This window comes from Chamaea fasciata, unplaced genomic scaffold (assembly GCF_029207755.1).
Source record: "Chamaea fasciata isolate MVZ Bird 193981 ecotype frontalis unplaced genomic scaffold, bChaFas1.0.hap1 SCAF_10, whole genome shotgun sequence".
NCBI lineage: Eukaryota > Metazoa > Chordata > Aves > Passeriformes > Sylviidae > Chamaea > Chamaea fasciata.
The window spans coordinates 23,379,983-23,396,589 of NW_027094095.1; the positions used below are offsets into that span (position 1 = coordinate 23,379,983).

General features: G+C 43.2%; 1 protein-coding gene across 2 annotated transcripts; it reads left to right on the plus strand.

Annotated features, from left to right (window-relative positions):
- The first annotated feature begins 4,140 nt into the window (after positions 1-4,140).
- Positions 4,141-9,578, plus strand: MMACHC (metabolism of cobalamin associated C). Of its 2 annotated transcripts, none has more exons than XM_066192729.1 (4): positions 4,141-4,218; positions 6,182-6,376; positions 6,757-6,909; positions 7,444-9,578. In XM_066192729.1, the coding sequence occupies exons 1-4, from the start codon at positions 4,147-4,149 to the stop codon at positions 7,753-7,755; spliced, it is 732 nt and encodes a 243-aa protein (XP_066048826.1). In that variant the 5' UTR covers positions 4,141-4,146; the 3' UTR covers positions 7,756-9,578. The 2 variants fall into 2 exon arrangements, with proteins under 2 accessions (XP_066048826.1, XP_066048827.1); XM_066192730.1 differs by having other exon boundaries at positions 7,447-9,578.
- The last annotated feature ends 7,029 nt before the right edge of the window (positions 9,579-16,607 follow it).

Sequence of the window (16,607 nt, forward strand, 5' to 3'; positions counted from 1 at the left end):
TGGAAAGGAACAACAAGACATCTGACCTGACAATCAGATCTCTAAACCAGAGGCTGGAAAGCCATATCCCAGACTGTTAGTAACACTGGAGTAAGTGTGAAATCATCCCTATGATCTCTTCTTTCCCTGCAGGTGCCATGGATGTCACTTCCTTCCACAAGAGATTTTTCACTTGATCTTTCAGATCAGAGACTGTCGATCTGATTGAAGGATAATAATGACAGTTCCTTACACTTAGCAATGCCTGCTGAAGCAGTTACTGGGGGTGAGGATGGGGTGGGCACCACTTTGATGGGGTTTCCAACAGTCATGCCTCATGCAGCAGAAGGCAGATCTGCTGAGCAATTCAGCTGTGTTTTCAGAGATAAATGGCAGCAGAACCTCTGCCTCTCCACCTAGCCCTGATCACATTGTTCTCTCAGTTGTGCCAGCACAATTTTTTTCCTGCAGCAGCACTGTGAGCCACACCACTTCAGGGGAAAAAAAAACAAAAAACAAAAAAACCAACCCCAACAAAAAAAGTCCAAACAATGACGCACTTGTTAGAACCAGCTCGGCTCCCTGATCGGATTTACAGCACACCAACAACTGCAGCAGCAGAAATTTGGGCAGCAATGTGCTGTGAGGCCAGGGCAGGAAAATGCAGATTGGAACATTTTAAGCTGATGTTGACAGCACAGACAACATTTCATGAAATCTGAGCTTAACAGGTGGGACAGTGACATAATAAGGGAAGGCATTAGGGTCTTTTTAGAAAGAAATAGGGAATCAATATTTAATTACAGGAGGACTGCAATGAAGTTCCATTATTGAAAACCTCTCACCGAGTTGATACAATATTTTTTTATCAAAGAAAACCTAATAATGAATCTACATTAACCGCCAGACTCAGTGTTCACCAATACTTCCCCACTAATAAAAATAGACATTTATATGCTTGTGGTCAAGAGCTAGAAAGATCAGAAAAACAGACAAGGAATTAAGATGTCCTTTAACTCCATTTCAGTTACCAAATTGCCCTGGCTGTTCAAACAATTTGTGTGAATCTTTCTCTCCCATATTAGGTTCCTACCTAATTCAGAGCAATTGTTCTTTACCAGGGTCAGAAAAAGGTTTTAAGAGCTGTGGATGGTAAGCAGAAGGAAAATCCCTTCTGTTACAATCAGTACAACATTGTGTCGTTGTCATTTACTGTTGTGGAGAACAATGAGAACTAATGATCCTTTTTGTCATCATAAATGCTTCATGATAACACCAAATCACACTGTATCCCACGTGATATCAGCATTAGCCTGAGGGGGATGAATGAGAGTGTTGTGTTTTCCTGATAATAGAAAAAACCCACAAAGCCATACCTGGGACACAGACACCTCACAGACATATTGCTGCCTTCCCCCAGGGAAGTGAACCATATCCTCTGGTTGCTGTTTTACTGTAGCACAAAGCTGTCAGGGGGGAGAGAATTCTGGAAACAGTGACATGAATTCTCAGCCAGACCTGTGACAGTTCGGACATCTGGCAGCTGTCCGAGGGCAGCTGGGGTTGGACAGAGGGTACAATGAAACAGAGCCAAAAAGATCTAAGGATCTTCAACAAGGAAGCTGAGATGTCAGTCATTTCTCTCCAGGGAGCAGGTCAGAGCCCTTGGTAGGGGTGGGGGAGAGCAAGGGCCGAGATAGTGGAGGTTTGAGGCACAAACAAAACCAGTTCCCACCAGCCGAGCCTGGGGAGAAAGGAATGTGAGGGATGGGGAAACCGGGAAGGAATTAGAACTCAGGCATTTCAAATTAGCACCTCTTCTTAAAAGCACCAATTATTTCAGTCATTACAGTAAAATGCAAGGAAAGTATTGTCCAAATAGCAACAAGGAGACTTCCCTGACAGTGGACCTGGGTAAGAGACAGCAACACTCCTGATTAAACAAAGCAGATGAGGTGGCTCAGGGAACAGCTCCAAGGTCAGCTGTGAAGGGAACAGCAGGTACCCATTCTCCACACCCACGTGGAACGAGCAGACGATGCCAACCCTCAGGATACAAACGTCTCAGTAAACAGAGATGCCATTTAGAATCACAGAACATCCTGTCTTGGAAGGGATTTAAAAGAATTGTCGAGTCCAGCTCCTGGCTCTGCATAGAACAACCCCAAAAATCACCTGTGCGTCTGAGAGCACTGTCCAAATGCACTCTGGCAGGCCCAGTGCTGCCACCCCTTTCCTGGGGGTCACCCCCTTCATGAGCTGGCTCAGAAGAACTGAACACCCTGCTTGTACTTAGCCAGGGATCAATTCCAGGAGAGGGCAGACATTTAAGTGATACCTGCCTCCAGCTTTGCCAGCTCAGGATTTAAACAGAAGACCCCACCTCACAAAGCTGGCAAACCTGTTACCTTCTGCATCAGTAAAGCAGGAGCCACACATGAAAATGAACTGTGCTCCACAGCAGGTACAAAGGACAGCTGGCAAAAGAGAGCAGCAGGATGAGAGATCAGTCCCCAGCATCTCTGAGTTTGCCAATCCAGCGCCTGTGGATGCAATTTCCCCAGCAGGAGCCGTCCTGCAGAGCCCTGAGCAGCCGCCAGCCAGCAGCACCCTCCTGTGACACATTCCTGCAGCTCCCAGGCAGCTGCTCCGCTTGAAATCCGGGAGCAGCACTTGCTCCTGCAGCACACTGGCATCCGTGGACCTGGGCATCCCCAAATTCCCTGGAGGGGTATCCCCTCCACCTGATGCAGCCCAGCCTCTGTCGAGTGCTCCACACTTCCATCCTGAGTTTGTACAAACTGTAAGATTGTGCTCTGTTAGACTGAGCTTTGTGGCTGCTCAGCAGATCTAGCACCTGAGAGAGAGAGGGCACGACCACTTGCAAGCATTTTCCAGAGGCAACCTCTGATCCAGCGCCATTAGCATCCAGCATGATGATCCAACACCATTAAACCCCTCAGAAAAATCTCAGAACAACTGAGAAAAAGAAGGGAGCTGGATATATAATATGCCAACACAGGCAAAACCCACTAATTTCCAGCATCAAAGATGCAAAGCTCTTTCTGCCTTGTATCCAACTCTTTCTGCTCACTTGTTGAGCAAGGAGATGGCTCAACCTTGTGCCAGGCTGCATTCAGCCTGTTGTTTTTTTCAACAGGACTTCAGAAATATAGACAAGAAGTGATCTGTGTGAGAGGCTCCTGTAGCTACCAGTGCTTTGCTTCCACTGCCTTTACTTTCACTACTTCCTAGCTTATGGATCTGCTCCTGCTGGAGCTCTTTCTCCTGTTTTAGTCAATGCACAGACTGAGATATTCAGTGATATGGGCAGATACAGATTTTGTACGAGGATTACTTACCATTTAGTCCAAGAATGAACATAGTTAGGTCTGGTTCCACTTCACAAGCTGGAAATACAGGGACATCTGGAAAGGACAAACCGGAATTCTAAACATGACCGATGTGATCCATCTGCCCTCCCAATACAGAAGGCATGGATACAATAAGGAAGAACCCCTGGAGTACTAGAAGATATAAGGAAACTCCACAAAGCAATAAATTTGTGTATCTGAGGTAGTTCTGCCCCCAAGAACTTGCACACTTGGTGTCCTGAACTTCGGAACACCCAGGACTACAGGCTGGAGAGCATTGCACAATAAAGATTGCACTATAAAGATTATGAAAAGCAGCCATAAAGATTAGGGTAAGGAGATCCAAATCTGAGGCTCGGTCTCCAGTATGGCAAGTGTATTGGTAAGGAATATGGAATCTGCAAAGAACGTGTACTTTCAGAAGGGTAAGGAGAAAGGATTGCCAGCATAGAGGCCTCACTGTTTCAGTAAGCAGCACCCACGCACAGGGACAGGTGGGGTTTTCCCACAGAGTGTGCGGACAGGAAAATACGGCTAATCCCTGCCGGTGTGACAGGGACGGGCACAGGGCCGGGAACTGCGAGGAGACCCCCGGCTGGACTGGGCTGGCTGAGCATGCTGGGACATGGAGTCCCCTCCGGGGGAGCCGGCGCGGAGCGGAGGGCGCCGCGAACTACGACTCCCGGAGCGCTTTGCGCACCGATCCGTCTCCTAGGAGACGCCGGGATGCGCGCGGGGGGTCCCGCCGGGCCGGAACTACCGCTCCCGTGGTGCCCCGCGCGCCGCCGCCGCCATGGAGCGGCGCGTGGCGGAGGGGCTCCGCGGCGCGCTGGGCCCGCTCGGCCTCGAGGCGCACGCCTTCAAGGTAATGACGTCACCGTGGCGTCATCATAAGACGTCACTGCCCGCGGAGCTGAGGGCGCTGAGGGAGCGCGGGGCGGGGAGCGGGTCCCGGGGCTGCGCAGGGGACGGGGATGCCCGGGGTCGCCGGGGGTCGGTGTCCGCGGTCGCTCCTCGGCCGAGCGGGGCCGGGAACGCCCCCGCGGAGCCGCTGCGGCCGGTGCTGGTCGATGCGCAGCGCGGGGTCCGGCCGGCCCGCCCGGGAGCGCGGGGCAAGGTGACCGCAGCGGCAGCAGCTGCTCCGGCCCTTGGTGCGGGGCCCTGACCGGCGGGGTCGGGGAGCAGTGACACATCTGCCCCAGCAGACGGCAAAGTCCTCTAGGCAGGCTTAAATTTTAATCGAAGTGTGGGAGCGCCTGTCTGTGGAAGTGCTGACCACCGCATCCGCTCCTAAATGGCCTTTGGCCTCTGTTCTGCCCGTGGAAGGGGCTCCTCGGCAGCCTCTGCTATTGTCCCATGTTCAGCTGGAAAAGCACGAGCTCCTTCCTTGCCCGCCCCAGGGCAATCTGCAATAAAACAATCTACAATATCTGATACAAATCAATCTGCAATAAACGTGGCTTTCCCTTGGGGAGTGTTGTATCTGTCACCTGAAATATTTTTATTTCCTGCTATGATCTTGTTTGCGTGAAAAGTGCAAGGCAATGAAGTGGTGAGAGAAGTGCCTCCAGAATCTGGAAAATTTAATGCTGCTTGCCTAAAACACAGCAGCAGAATTCGGGGTAGAATCCAGAGGAAAGGCTGCAGCTAGCAGAGGGGAAACCTTTGAGCCCTGTAGCTCTCTCCAGATTTCATTCTGACACAGCCAACCCTGGTGCACTGTCTGATGTTCACTGGGAAACCAGAAAAGCTTCGATTCACATGTCTCTTAATTCCTTGTAACATCTCAATTCAGCACCTTAAGAGCCACAAAACTGAATAAACTTAGAGGTTCATATGAGAATGTAGACTTTATAGTAAATCTAGTTTTTGTTCTGTGTTTCCAGATGGGCAGTCTGGCTGCCAGTGCCAGCTGCAGAGTCATTGTCAGAGTAATTTCACTGATTATTTAGAATAACCAATATGTTTCATTTTCAAACTTAATGTTCCATTACTCAGTATATCTCTGACTGTTAGACCTGGCCTTTGTGGCGCCCCGAGAAAGAGGGAGTTGTCATAACCTATGAAAAGACTGATGTTACTGTGCAGGGCATTAGGAGCGGGGTGCAGGGGATTTGGGCCATCTCCTCCTGCACTTGGCAGCTGCAGGTCTGAGCCCTGTCCTCCTGGTCATGCTTCCTGCTGCCCTGGCTTGATCTCTCATTTCTGGACTGTGTTATAACATGTCCAGCCCTGGAATCAAATATCCAAATGTGGCTGTGTCATAATCCACGCACTACTGGTAATGGTTTTGGGGGGTTTTAGCACTGCCAAGGGCTTCACATCCTTCATTCCACACAAGTGTTTCCCGCAGAAGTAAAACATGCAACTTGTCACACAAAACAGAAGCACTAGTTTCTTTCTGGTCCAAGATAAGTGAAAAAAAAAAAACAAAAAACAAACAAAAAACCAAAAAACCACAAACCAAAAAAAACCCAAAAAAACCCCCCAAACCAACCCTGTAAAAGCTTTATCTGAACCAAGCCATCTAATTTGCATTGGCAAGACTGATTGCTCATACTTCCCTCTAGGTTTCTGAGCAGAGCTGGATAAAGGGCAGACTGGAGCTGAATGCTGTGTCTGATTCTTATCTCACAGCTCACAGCACAGCTTCCCCAAACTGTGAATCCTGGTGTGCAAAACAACTTGGTTTGAAAGGGAGGCCCTGGGCAGGTTGCCCATCTGGGTTGCAAATGAAGGGGGCTAGTTATTTCCACTTTTTTACATTCCTGCATATCCACTAGAGTGGTGCCTGTGTTCTAATGGAAATTTGTGTTTCTTTGCCGAAGGTTGAGTGGTACAATGCTGTTCTCCAGCCAGCCTTCCACCTCCCCTACCCAGATGACACACTGGCCTTCGTGGTCCTCAGCACACCTTCCATGTTTGACAAAGCCCTTAAGCCTTTTGTGAACAAAGAACGGTTAAAAATAATCAGGGATCCTGTGGATCAGTGTGTTTCCCATCATTTATCACGTGTGAAGGAGGTAAGACGCTGAATTAGCGATTCCATTTAGTGTTGTGGCACATAACCACTGGGTTGTCTGCTGGGTTGAGCAGCAGACAAAGCCCTGCAGGCTCCTGCCCTGCTCTTCGGAAGGGTGAAGCATTTTTCATGAAGGTGAGAGCATCAACAGGCTTTGGCTGCTTTACTTGCATGTTCTGCCTCTGGATTACACCGTGCAGCTGTGAGGGAGCTCTGCAGGCACAGGCTGAATGCCCACAGCCTCAAACCTGCTGACAGAATTCAGCAGCAGGATGTGAGAGTTTACAGGCTTCACATGTGCCTGGTTTGCTGCCATCCAGCAGTTCTGGAGTGGCAAAGCTTTTTCCATGAGCCTGGGCTGATGTTTTCAAATTTTTGCAGAAATTCCCTGACCAGAGGGTGGATGTCATGTTTGATTATGAGATGCTGCCGAGCCGAAAGCCCAAGTTCCTGGCACAGACAGCTGCCCACGTTGCTGGAGCTGCATATTACTACCAAAGGAAAGATGTGAAGCTTGATCCTTGGGGGAAAAAGGTGAGGCAGAAGCAGTGTGGGAAGAACCACTGAACTGCAACCAGTAAATTGTACAGTGGTTGTTTGCTCACTAGTCATAAGTTCATCTTGCAGGAAAATACAAAGTCCAGAGGTTCAAAAAGTGTTTCAGGTGGGAATTGGAAGCTTCCAAGATTCTTCAGGGTAGTAAGGAGATGTGCACGGAGAGAAGTATCTTGATATGTTAAACCTACTTAGAAGAATAAATGGCAGTGTAAAGGAAAACCTGTTGCTTAGAGTCTTACAAACTGGAGGGAAAATGCTCTGTGGTTAGTTTCTGTGATAGATTTTCAGAAAGGAACATCTCCCCACATTCCAGGGAGGTGTGTGTGTGCACAGGAAAATGGGAGTGAAATGCAGTGCTTCGAGCCACAAGTTCAGGAAAGTTTTCCCTTCTGCTCTGTACAGGGTTCCAAGAGAAGGTTGGGAGAATGAGAAGCGTTTGATGTCTTGAACTCTAACATTGATTAGACACAAAGTGAGGCAGCCTAGATACTTATTTTTTTTTTCTTCCAGAAGATTTTTGGCGTTTGTATCCATCCCAAGTACGGTGGCTGGTTTGCTATCCGGGGTCTCCTGCTCTTCCCAGACATTCAGGTGCCGTTCCTGGAACAGCCCGCCCCTGTTGACTGTGTGAGCACTGAGGAGAAAAGGATTGAGCTGCTGGAGCAATTTAATTTCCACTGGCAGGACGGCCGCTACAGGGACATCATTGAAGTGAAGGAAAGGTACTCGGAGGAGCAAAAAGCCTATTTTGCCACTCCTCCAGCCGAGAGATTCCGGCTGCTGGGGCTCTCACAGGAAGCCCAGAGAATCACATTTCACTGAGAAAGCGGCTCCGTGGAGGGCAGAGGGCAGCAAAGGGTAACTCATGAGCACCGGCCTTTCCCGGTGCTGTGGAGGAGGAGGAGGAGGAGGAGGATGGTTGTGCTGATACAGAGATGGCAAATCCGAGCAGCCTCAATGCACACATCAGCTTCCTAGAGAGAGGAGCACTGCTCTGCCGTCTGGGGGAGGTGGGAGCCGTCTGTTCTGTGCTGCTGCTGATCTGGGGTGTCCTTTGGGGAGTCCAGTAAGATGCCAATTAGCCTTTGGTTGGGAGTAGTTTAGACATCCCGGCAACTTTTAAATCCGTGCTGCTCATTACAGAAATCACTTTTGTTCTCAAGAATTTTCTTTCTGAATGTTCTGGGTTTATTCTTTGTAAGTGTAAAAAAAAAATCAGTCATTGTACTACTTAGTTTGATTTTGTCTAAACTCGGAGCAGGGACTTTTTTAGACATTGCCAGCATTTTAATATCTTGTGTCATAACTCTCCCTAGGGAACAGATAGCCAGAGTCTTTTCAGTCTTGCCTAGGTCACATTTAAGCATTTATCAATTTATAGAGCAGCTGACTGCAATATTTGGAAAGATGTTGTGTAATGTTCATATGAGTGGAGGTTTTACTTACGTTAAAATAACTGACAGAAAAAGACAATTCTCATGGCCTTTTCTGAGGTAGACCACATTTGTGTTAAAAGTATTTTTCAATGCCAGCACACTGCACAGCCCCCACAGTTACTGCCACAGTTTCCTGGTGTGCCTTCTGTGTGGGGAAGATTGTAAACCTGCATACATGTAAAAGCTGTGGCACAAAGCCTCGTCACATGCACAGGCGAACAAGCACAGAATGAAAATACTAATGACATTCACATTACTTGTATTGCTGGATAAAACATGTTCAGACAGAAACATAACATTTTTTACATGACTTTGGTCCTGTTATATTTGTTCAGAGGCTACAATGCACCTGGAAATCAGGAATTAATTTATCTTTGAGCAATTTGAATCTGAGATCTCATTAAAATAATATAATATATTAAAATAATATTTGTGGGAGTTGTTTTACAGACTGCAGTTGCAATGCTGCAAATGGACAAGCACTTTTTTCCTTTTGATTGTATCAACACGATGATGAAGAAATACTCACTTTGCAGAACTGAGCCCTTTGATTTTGTGTTGGGATTCTTCAAACCTTTTGGAGGCTCCACCAAGAGGTTGCCCTCACCATTGTTCACTGCTTGATAGAGTTGCTCATAGTCTGTACACTAACTCACTGTAATCCAAATTCAGGATAACAAGTTTGCTTTCCTGTAAACAGAGTAGTGAGTATGTGATCACTGGGTTTGTTCACTGCTTTTGCTGTTACAAAAAGTCTTCTTTGCTTTCCATGCTTTGTTGATCTCTGACTAAGGCAGACACCTGACTTAGAATGTGATAGAGGTATTGTGATGTTTAATTAAAGAATGAAATGTGTTTAAAATCTGTTCTTTTGTTACAGAATTACTTCTGGTTCAAATTTGTTTGATGTTTCAGAACTTTCCAACTGAACTGTAATTTAACAGGGGCTTGAGCTAATGGCTCAAATTAGTAGGAAAGACAAAATACTGAGTCTCTTAGAAGGATAAATATAGACCTGAATCAAATCTATTTTTTCATTACAATCTGAAGTAAAATATTTTGATTTCCTGGTGTTGATTTCTTACAATTATTTAATACTTTGTCTTAATTTATGAAACAGATTACCATGGCTATTGCATTTCAATTTCTGTAATTTATTTCTCTTCAAATGGTATTTTGGTTAATAAAATATAAAAAGTTGTAAGTAAACCTCAGTACTGAGTATTTTTATTTAAACAATGGAGTTCTTAACTTGTGGAGAACTCAAGATTTTCAAGCAAAAATCAATCACGGTGGTTTTGATATCCTGAAAGGAGCTAAGACACACACAGTCCAGTATCTGAAAACTAAGGAAAAAATTGGTTATGTTAGCAGAAGTTGGTAAACTATTATCACAGGCCCACTGGGATATAAAAAATAAAGCCTACAGCACATTATGAGTAAGTCCAATAAAGGTTTATCCTTCCCGAGTCATTTCAGCAAGAGCATTAACAGCAAGCACCATGACAGTGCACTTTTCATTTCTTCTTCTCTTCTTAACAGTAACAAAAGTTCCAGATGTCCAGTGAGACACAACTGAGGGACTTTCCCTCAGTAGCATTAAAGTAAGACCTGTAAGTACTGGAATTATTACTGATTAAAACCTACTAGTGAACAGTGAGTAACAGATCCATGTTCTTTGTGCTTTTGGGAATACGGTTGTACAGATACAAATATTTAGCAATATCCATTCCTACTACAGTGGTTTTGGGGTGACTTGGACTGGGCATTACTTTTTTTCTCTTAGCCAGGTCACTTAGATCCACAGCTGCAGTGAGTAGTTTTCTCCCTTGCTGGTTGGAGTATAATGGCCTTTGTCTTATAAAACTGAAGTTTGAAAACCTGTTTGACTTATCTCATCTCTTGGGACAAGACCAGACATGGTGAGGAATGGATCATCCTTGGATCCTGAGGCATTGTGAAGGCATTCTTAGTTTCAGCCCTTGCAAATGTCAAACAAGTAATTGCAAATATCTGGATAGATTTACTAGTTCAAGTATCACATTTTACATTTTTAGACAAGTTTTTTCTCTAAATCCTAATTTTTAAACATTTATTACAGGCTTTCTTCCTCAGTATAACCAGTAGGGTGAGTATTCAAGAGCTGAACAGGAAAAATAAAAGAAATTAAAAGCTACTTGAATTTAAATTCAGTTTTAGCAACAAGGTATTCAGTACATTTCAAGCTAATAAAATCGCTTATGGAGAATAACAGATTTGTAATAGTTTCATGCATTTACCATTCTTACTATCCTTATGTTTTCCCTATTTTTACTTCATTAATCTAAAAATAACTGAGATTTTTACAACTATTGAAGATTTGACAGACAATACCAATTAAATATAAAGCACAGTCTAACCTGGTGTCCAGCATTCATCAGGGTTGTTGCTCAGAAAAACACCTCAGAAAACACTGCTGGGGTTTTTTTGCGTCAGTTTGAGTCAGTTACTTCTCAGTGGTGCAATAAGCACTAAAGTTTGTGGTATGAAGAAGAGTGCGGCAAACTTAATTCCTGATACTGACTTATTTCCTTCTCCCATAAAAAGAGTGGCTTGTAACAATGCTGTTTTCCTCTAAACTATGGAAAACTAAAGATTTTTTGCTGTATAAATCAATGCTAGTGTGTCAGACAAAAATAGCCAGCCTTAGGAGAGCAGGGAACTCTCCTGGTTTATTGTTTTGATGGGGGGTTTAAAGTCTGGTTTGGGTGTTTTGCTATCTTTTTGTTTTGGGTTTTTTAGGGCTAGATTGCCCTCCTCTGGATCAGAAGCATAATTTTACTAATTCAGTATAATATTCATGGTCTTTTATTCATTTGTGACTAAAATTATTGTTGGTGTAGCCACTATTTGACACGGGTTTTATTTCTGAAAATGCAGAAATTCTGACGTGAATTTAAATTGAATCAAAACCCCCCTGAGTTAAGACTGATGTATTTCAAAAAACAAGATAGTGGCAGCTACTGATCAGTGCCAGTGTGGTTATCAGCACTTTGTTAAGCCTCATGCAAAAAGTGTATTTAATAAATTAGCTTTGAATATTGACTTAAGCAGCAGCAGTTCAAAACTCTTCCTCTGAGGGAAGTGGTTTTGCTGCTCACTGCAGCAGAGAAACAGCTGCACCTCTGCAACCTGAACTTTCACAGATCCATCTAGAAAAATAGAGAAATGTATTCATGAGAGGGTTTTTTCTGTTACCTTGGCTTCCTGTGCTATCATGTATCCTGTGACAGATCATCCATCACATTTCTCTCAGAAAACAGAACAGAGCACTTCCCTTCTAGGTTTTCAAGGAGGAAACAGAGAGCACCAAGGAACACAAATGAGCTTTTCTTTTCCCTCTGTGACTGAAAAAGATGTTAACATTCCTTAGGAAATACGGTGGGAAACTTGAAAGAATTAAATATTTTGTCATAAAATGAGCAGTAAGATATGTTAGTGGAATGCTTAAAATCTCTCCAGTAATATACCAAAATCTGCAAAACGTGGTTATATTTGCATACAAATATTTGAAATGGCTACTATCATTCATTAATATTACATCTATAATTCTCATGTTATCTTTGTTGATATTTGTATATAATTCAGTGGGAAAGCAATTTTACTTTTAATTACTGCATATGTTTTCTTTTCCCCCAAAGACCTTGAAAAGTTTCTGAAAATCAAACACATTTACACTACGTTGTTTGCAGTTTTTTTCCCCATGTAGAACAAACCATGGGACAGGAAAATTCCTTTAAGTGGATTACAGGAGTGGAGGGAGTGGAGTTTTCCTGTGTTTCTTAAATTTATGCAGAATCATTGCTTTTTCTGTGAATGTATAAACTCTCTTATTCCTTTTAAAGGAATTAGTCTTAGGTTTTAATTTCATTTCATAACCTTTTTTCCAGTATTGTTCAGACTAGTCTTCCTGAATCATTCACTGTTGCTTCAGTCTTCCAAAATGTAAAAAACTGCCTTATTGTTGTGAAAAGTGAATTTGATGAAATATATCAACTTTGGGCTATGATGTTTAATTAAGTGTAGATTTAAGCCTTTTGTCCTTTCTAGACAAAGGATATTGGTTTCATTCATCAGTGCAGATACTTCAAAAATCTGTTGCTGTGGAATATGGAACATAAACCTACCGGATTTTGTGTCAGAGGACAGTGCAACCTGAATGACTTCACATATATTTACTCACATATCTGTGCTGAGATGGTTTCTTGCACAGAAACATTCTAAATTCAGACACGTGTCCCCATAATACATACAGTGATTTAAGTTTCAGGTGAAAGAGCCAAATTTCACTTTGAAGTCCAAACCTTTCATCACTAGGTGTGGTGAGAATTGCTTCCCACAGACTCAGCTCTTGTTCAGGAACACTGCAAACAGCTCACAGCCTGCTCTCCTGCAGCCACCCAGGGATGTGCAGCACGGAGCCCTTGGTAATGCAGAGCTGCTTGACTGTACATTAAAGGCAAACTCCTGTTTTTCTTTCCAAGGATTAAAAATAGAGCTACTATATTCATGAGCAAAAAACATTTATTTGATTTCCTAGTTCAGTGTTCTTTTTGTACGTAACAATAAACTGTATTTTAAAAAAAGGAGACAGTAACAGCTCTAACACTTTCTGAATTTTGTCCAAGCATGCTGCATTCCACTACTCTGCATTTCCCTCATTTCATCCTTTGCAAATTAGAACCGAGACATTTCTGGTTTGAGTCCTCTATCTGTCTAGCACTATACATCACAATATACATTTGCACACTGTCATGTAATATAATACTGAACACCAGACCCACTGAAAATTTCAGGCTATTAATACATTTTTCAGACTACTAATACAATAAACCTGAGTATTTTAACATAATCTTTACATAACTCTTACTTTGATGTGTAACATTACTAAAAGCTGCTTTCATGGGGCTTTTGCAAACATACTTTCCTAACCGAAGGACATCATTTTGCAATACCTGTGAGATATAAAATGCTTGCTTCTGTTCTTTGAACTGTATTGATTTGTTGGACAATCCAATAACATATTCAACAAAGGCCTGATAAAAAGGCTGGAGTACTTGTGAAGAAAATAGTACTTTTAAACCTTAGTAATTTTTCATACTGTTTTTCAAAACTACTGAGAAACTTGCTTTGTTACAAAGTTATAATTCTTTAAGCATTGAGGCTTTTTTTTCTTCTAAATGTCTAAATAAAAATATGCAGTTGTTAATTTTGAAATAAACTCATAGAAGTGCAAAATCTAGTAAAGGTTAGGTTCTGTATGTTGAATGTCAAATGTCACATCCTGGGTCTGCCAATATATAATATATAGAATTTGTCTGATGCACAGCTTTGTATTACACATACCACAAAGCCCCCTGTTGCTCCTACACAAATGCTATTATCTGAAAACTTAATTATAAATATCTGCCATAAACATGAGGAAATAATTTTTTTAACTCTAGATAATATGAGAGAACACAATGTGTGTATATTGGATTCGCGTAGCTAAGTTTGGTAGCAGGGGGGTGACAGCGATGCCTTAAGTTTTAGCTTTCATATTTTTCAAATTCTGTGCTGCCTAGGTGTGCAGTTCTGAGCATCATATTGTGAGTCAGTTCCCTTCACAGGGTAAGTAGACAAAACAATCGTTTTCCAGCTTGAGAACCAAGGACAACTGTTACAAGCTTCAGGCCCAAAAAGCATAAACAATGGTGAATTGAAGAGAGCAATCTGGGAGGATGGGACTTCATAACCTGAAGCTGTAATTGGACAATTAACCCCAATATGCAAATAGACCAAAACTTACAGAAGTGTGAACCCTCGTGACCGGTTGTCCATTTTAACCATTCTGGGTCCACCTTGGGTTAGCCCTGGCCAGGCTCCTGTACTGCCCAAGGTGTATCCTTAAAGGCCACTTAATAAATCCCTACTTCATTCTCTTAGCTCTGTCCAGTCTCTGTTCAAGGTCAGCTTTCTCAAGGCATCAACAGGGGTGGCTTCTGTGAGAAGCTCCTCGAAGCTTCTGCTGTTTCCAAGGAAGCCAATTTTCCATCTCTGGGATAACAGAGCTAAGAGGGGGGGGGGGAATTGTGCAACAACTGCAACTGGAGAGAGGAGTGGGAGAATGAGAGAAACAGCTGTGCAGACACCAAGGTCAGTGAGGGAGGGGGAGGAGGTGCTCCAGAGCACAGATTCTCCCGCAGCCTCATTATTTCTCATTATCCTACTCTGAATTGATTGGTAATAAATTAAGCCAATTTCCCAAGCCTGTTTTGCCTGACACAGTAACTGCTGAGTGATCTCTCCCTGTCCTTACCTTGACCCATGAACCTTCCACTCTATTTTCTCTCCCCTGTCCAGCTGAGGAATGGTTACATAAATCCCCAGGAATCCCAGCAATCAGCTACAAATTAAGAGATCTAGGATAGAGACACAGTAAGATATATTTCAGTTTCCCTTCACCTGACTGTTCTTAAGAAATAAATGAATAATGGTTATATTTATAATAAGCACCCAGACTAGGAAAATAGATGTGCAGTCACTAACACATTTTAAAAAATAGCAAAGATCACATCTATCCTTTCTGATTCACAGCTTCAGGGAAAATCCCACCAGGCAGACACCCATCCTGTCCAACTCAAGCACTAGTTGAGTGAAGTCTTTGCCTCACTGGGAAATATGGCAGCTGTTGATTGTGAAACCAAAAGCAGTTCATAATAGTAATGAAAATACAATCTGCATGTTGGTACATGAAAAAAACCCACCTCAATAAGTGATTAAAATAATAAAGAAATAAATATTAGTTATTTGAGTATCATGAAACTTAGTCCAAGATGGCATATTGCAAGGAGTAGGGAATAAGACCCCAGAATCTTACTGGAGATTCCAAGCTACATCTGAATCCATAGGGAGTTTAAACAAAGAAATAAACTTAGACTCTTTTTGGTTTGAACATTTTTGTTACCCATTCTTTGTGTATCATGCTCTTGGAAATCTAAGTAATGTAAACATTAAAATGACAGCATAGCAAACCTTCCCGGGAATGACTCATGTGGCTGAAGAATTAAAGAAAAAAAATTTAATTGCACTAATTCCCACTGTCAATCATTTAATTCATACATGTAATCCAGTTCCTAACCCACAGGGATTTTGTTTCTTGGCTGTTTCCAGTTTCCACAGTATCATCACTCACCTGTGACTGTGATGCTTAAGCAGGTACAGTTTGTAGCCTCTCCGTGTGGGGGAGCTCAAGGTGGGCAGGACACACAGGAAATTACAGCACATGAAGGAAACTCCTCACACCAGAGTGGGATGAAGAAATGAACACAAGGGGTGTTTCCACAGGACACTCCTATGCCCAGACGCGCTCCAGAGCAGCTCTGACCTCTCCTCCTGAGAGCAGCCACAGCAGCTGCTGGGGTTGGAACCAGCCTCAGACCCTCACCTTCCTCCCAGGGCCTGGGATGGGCACATAAAGATCCCCTTTCTGGAGAGAGTTTCAGGAGCAGAACATCGGAAAACTCCTTCATCCTCCATGTCCAGAGGTAGGTGACTGAGTAGCTACAAAATCACACTGTACAACTACCTGAAAGGGGGGTGTAGTGTGGTGGGTTTGGTCTCTTCTCCCAACTAATAAGCAATGAGACAAGAGGAAACAGCCTCAATTTGCACCAGGGTAGGTTCAGATTAGGTATGAGCAAAAATTTCTTCACTGATATTAAGTTTTACATTAGCTTAGCCTAACTTTACTCCTTTTCACTTGCTAGAAAAGAAAGTTTGGTAACTTCTTACTCAGCCATGCTCATTTATATTCATTTTACTTTGAACCATATAAATGCTCCTGTTACTCATCAATGCCTTCCTGGGAAGCTGGCCTCATTTGTTATCTTGAGATTTTGGATTTTTTTAAAAATTAAGCAGAAGTGATCCAGCTAAACATTACTTTCATGTATCTTCATGGAGATTACCTGCTTTAGTAGATATTGATGTTGTACCAGTGCTTCTGCCACATACTTTTTGTAGCTGTACTAAACAAGTTTACTACTCAAGGCATACAACTTTCATTTCTGAGTGACATAAGTAGCCCTGGGCCCCACCTTTGGTGTTGCTGACTTTAAGCAGGACAGAACTTGCTTATGACTTGAGCTAAAGACGGTTACAAGATCCAGTAAGAGTTTAATCTTTACAGGTACATGAAGATCACAGGGCTCTACCTCC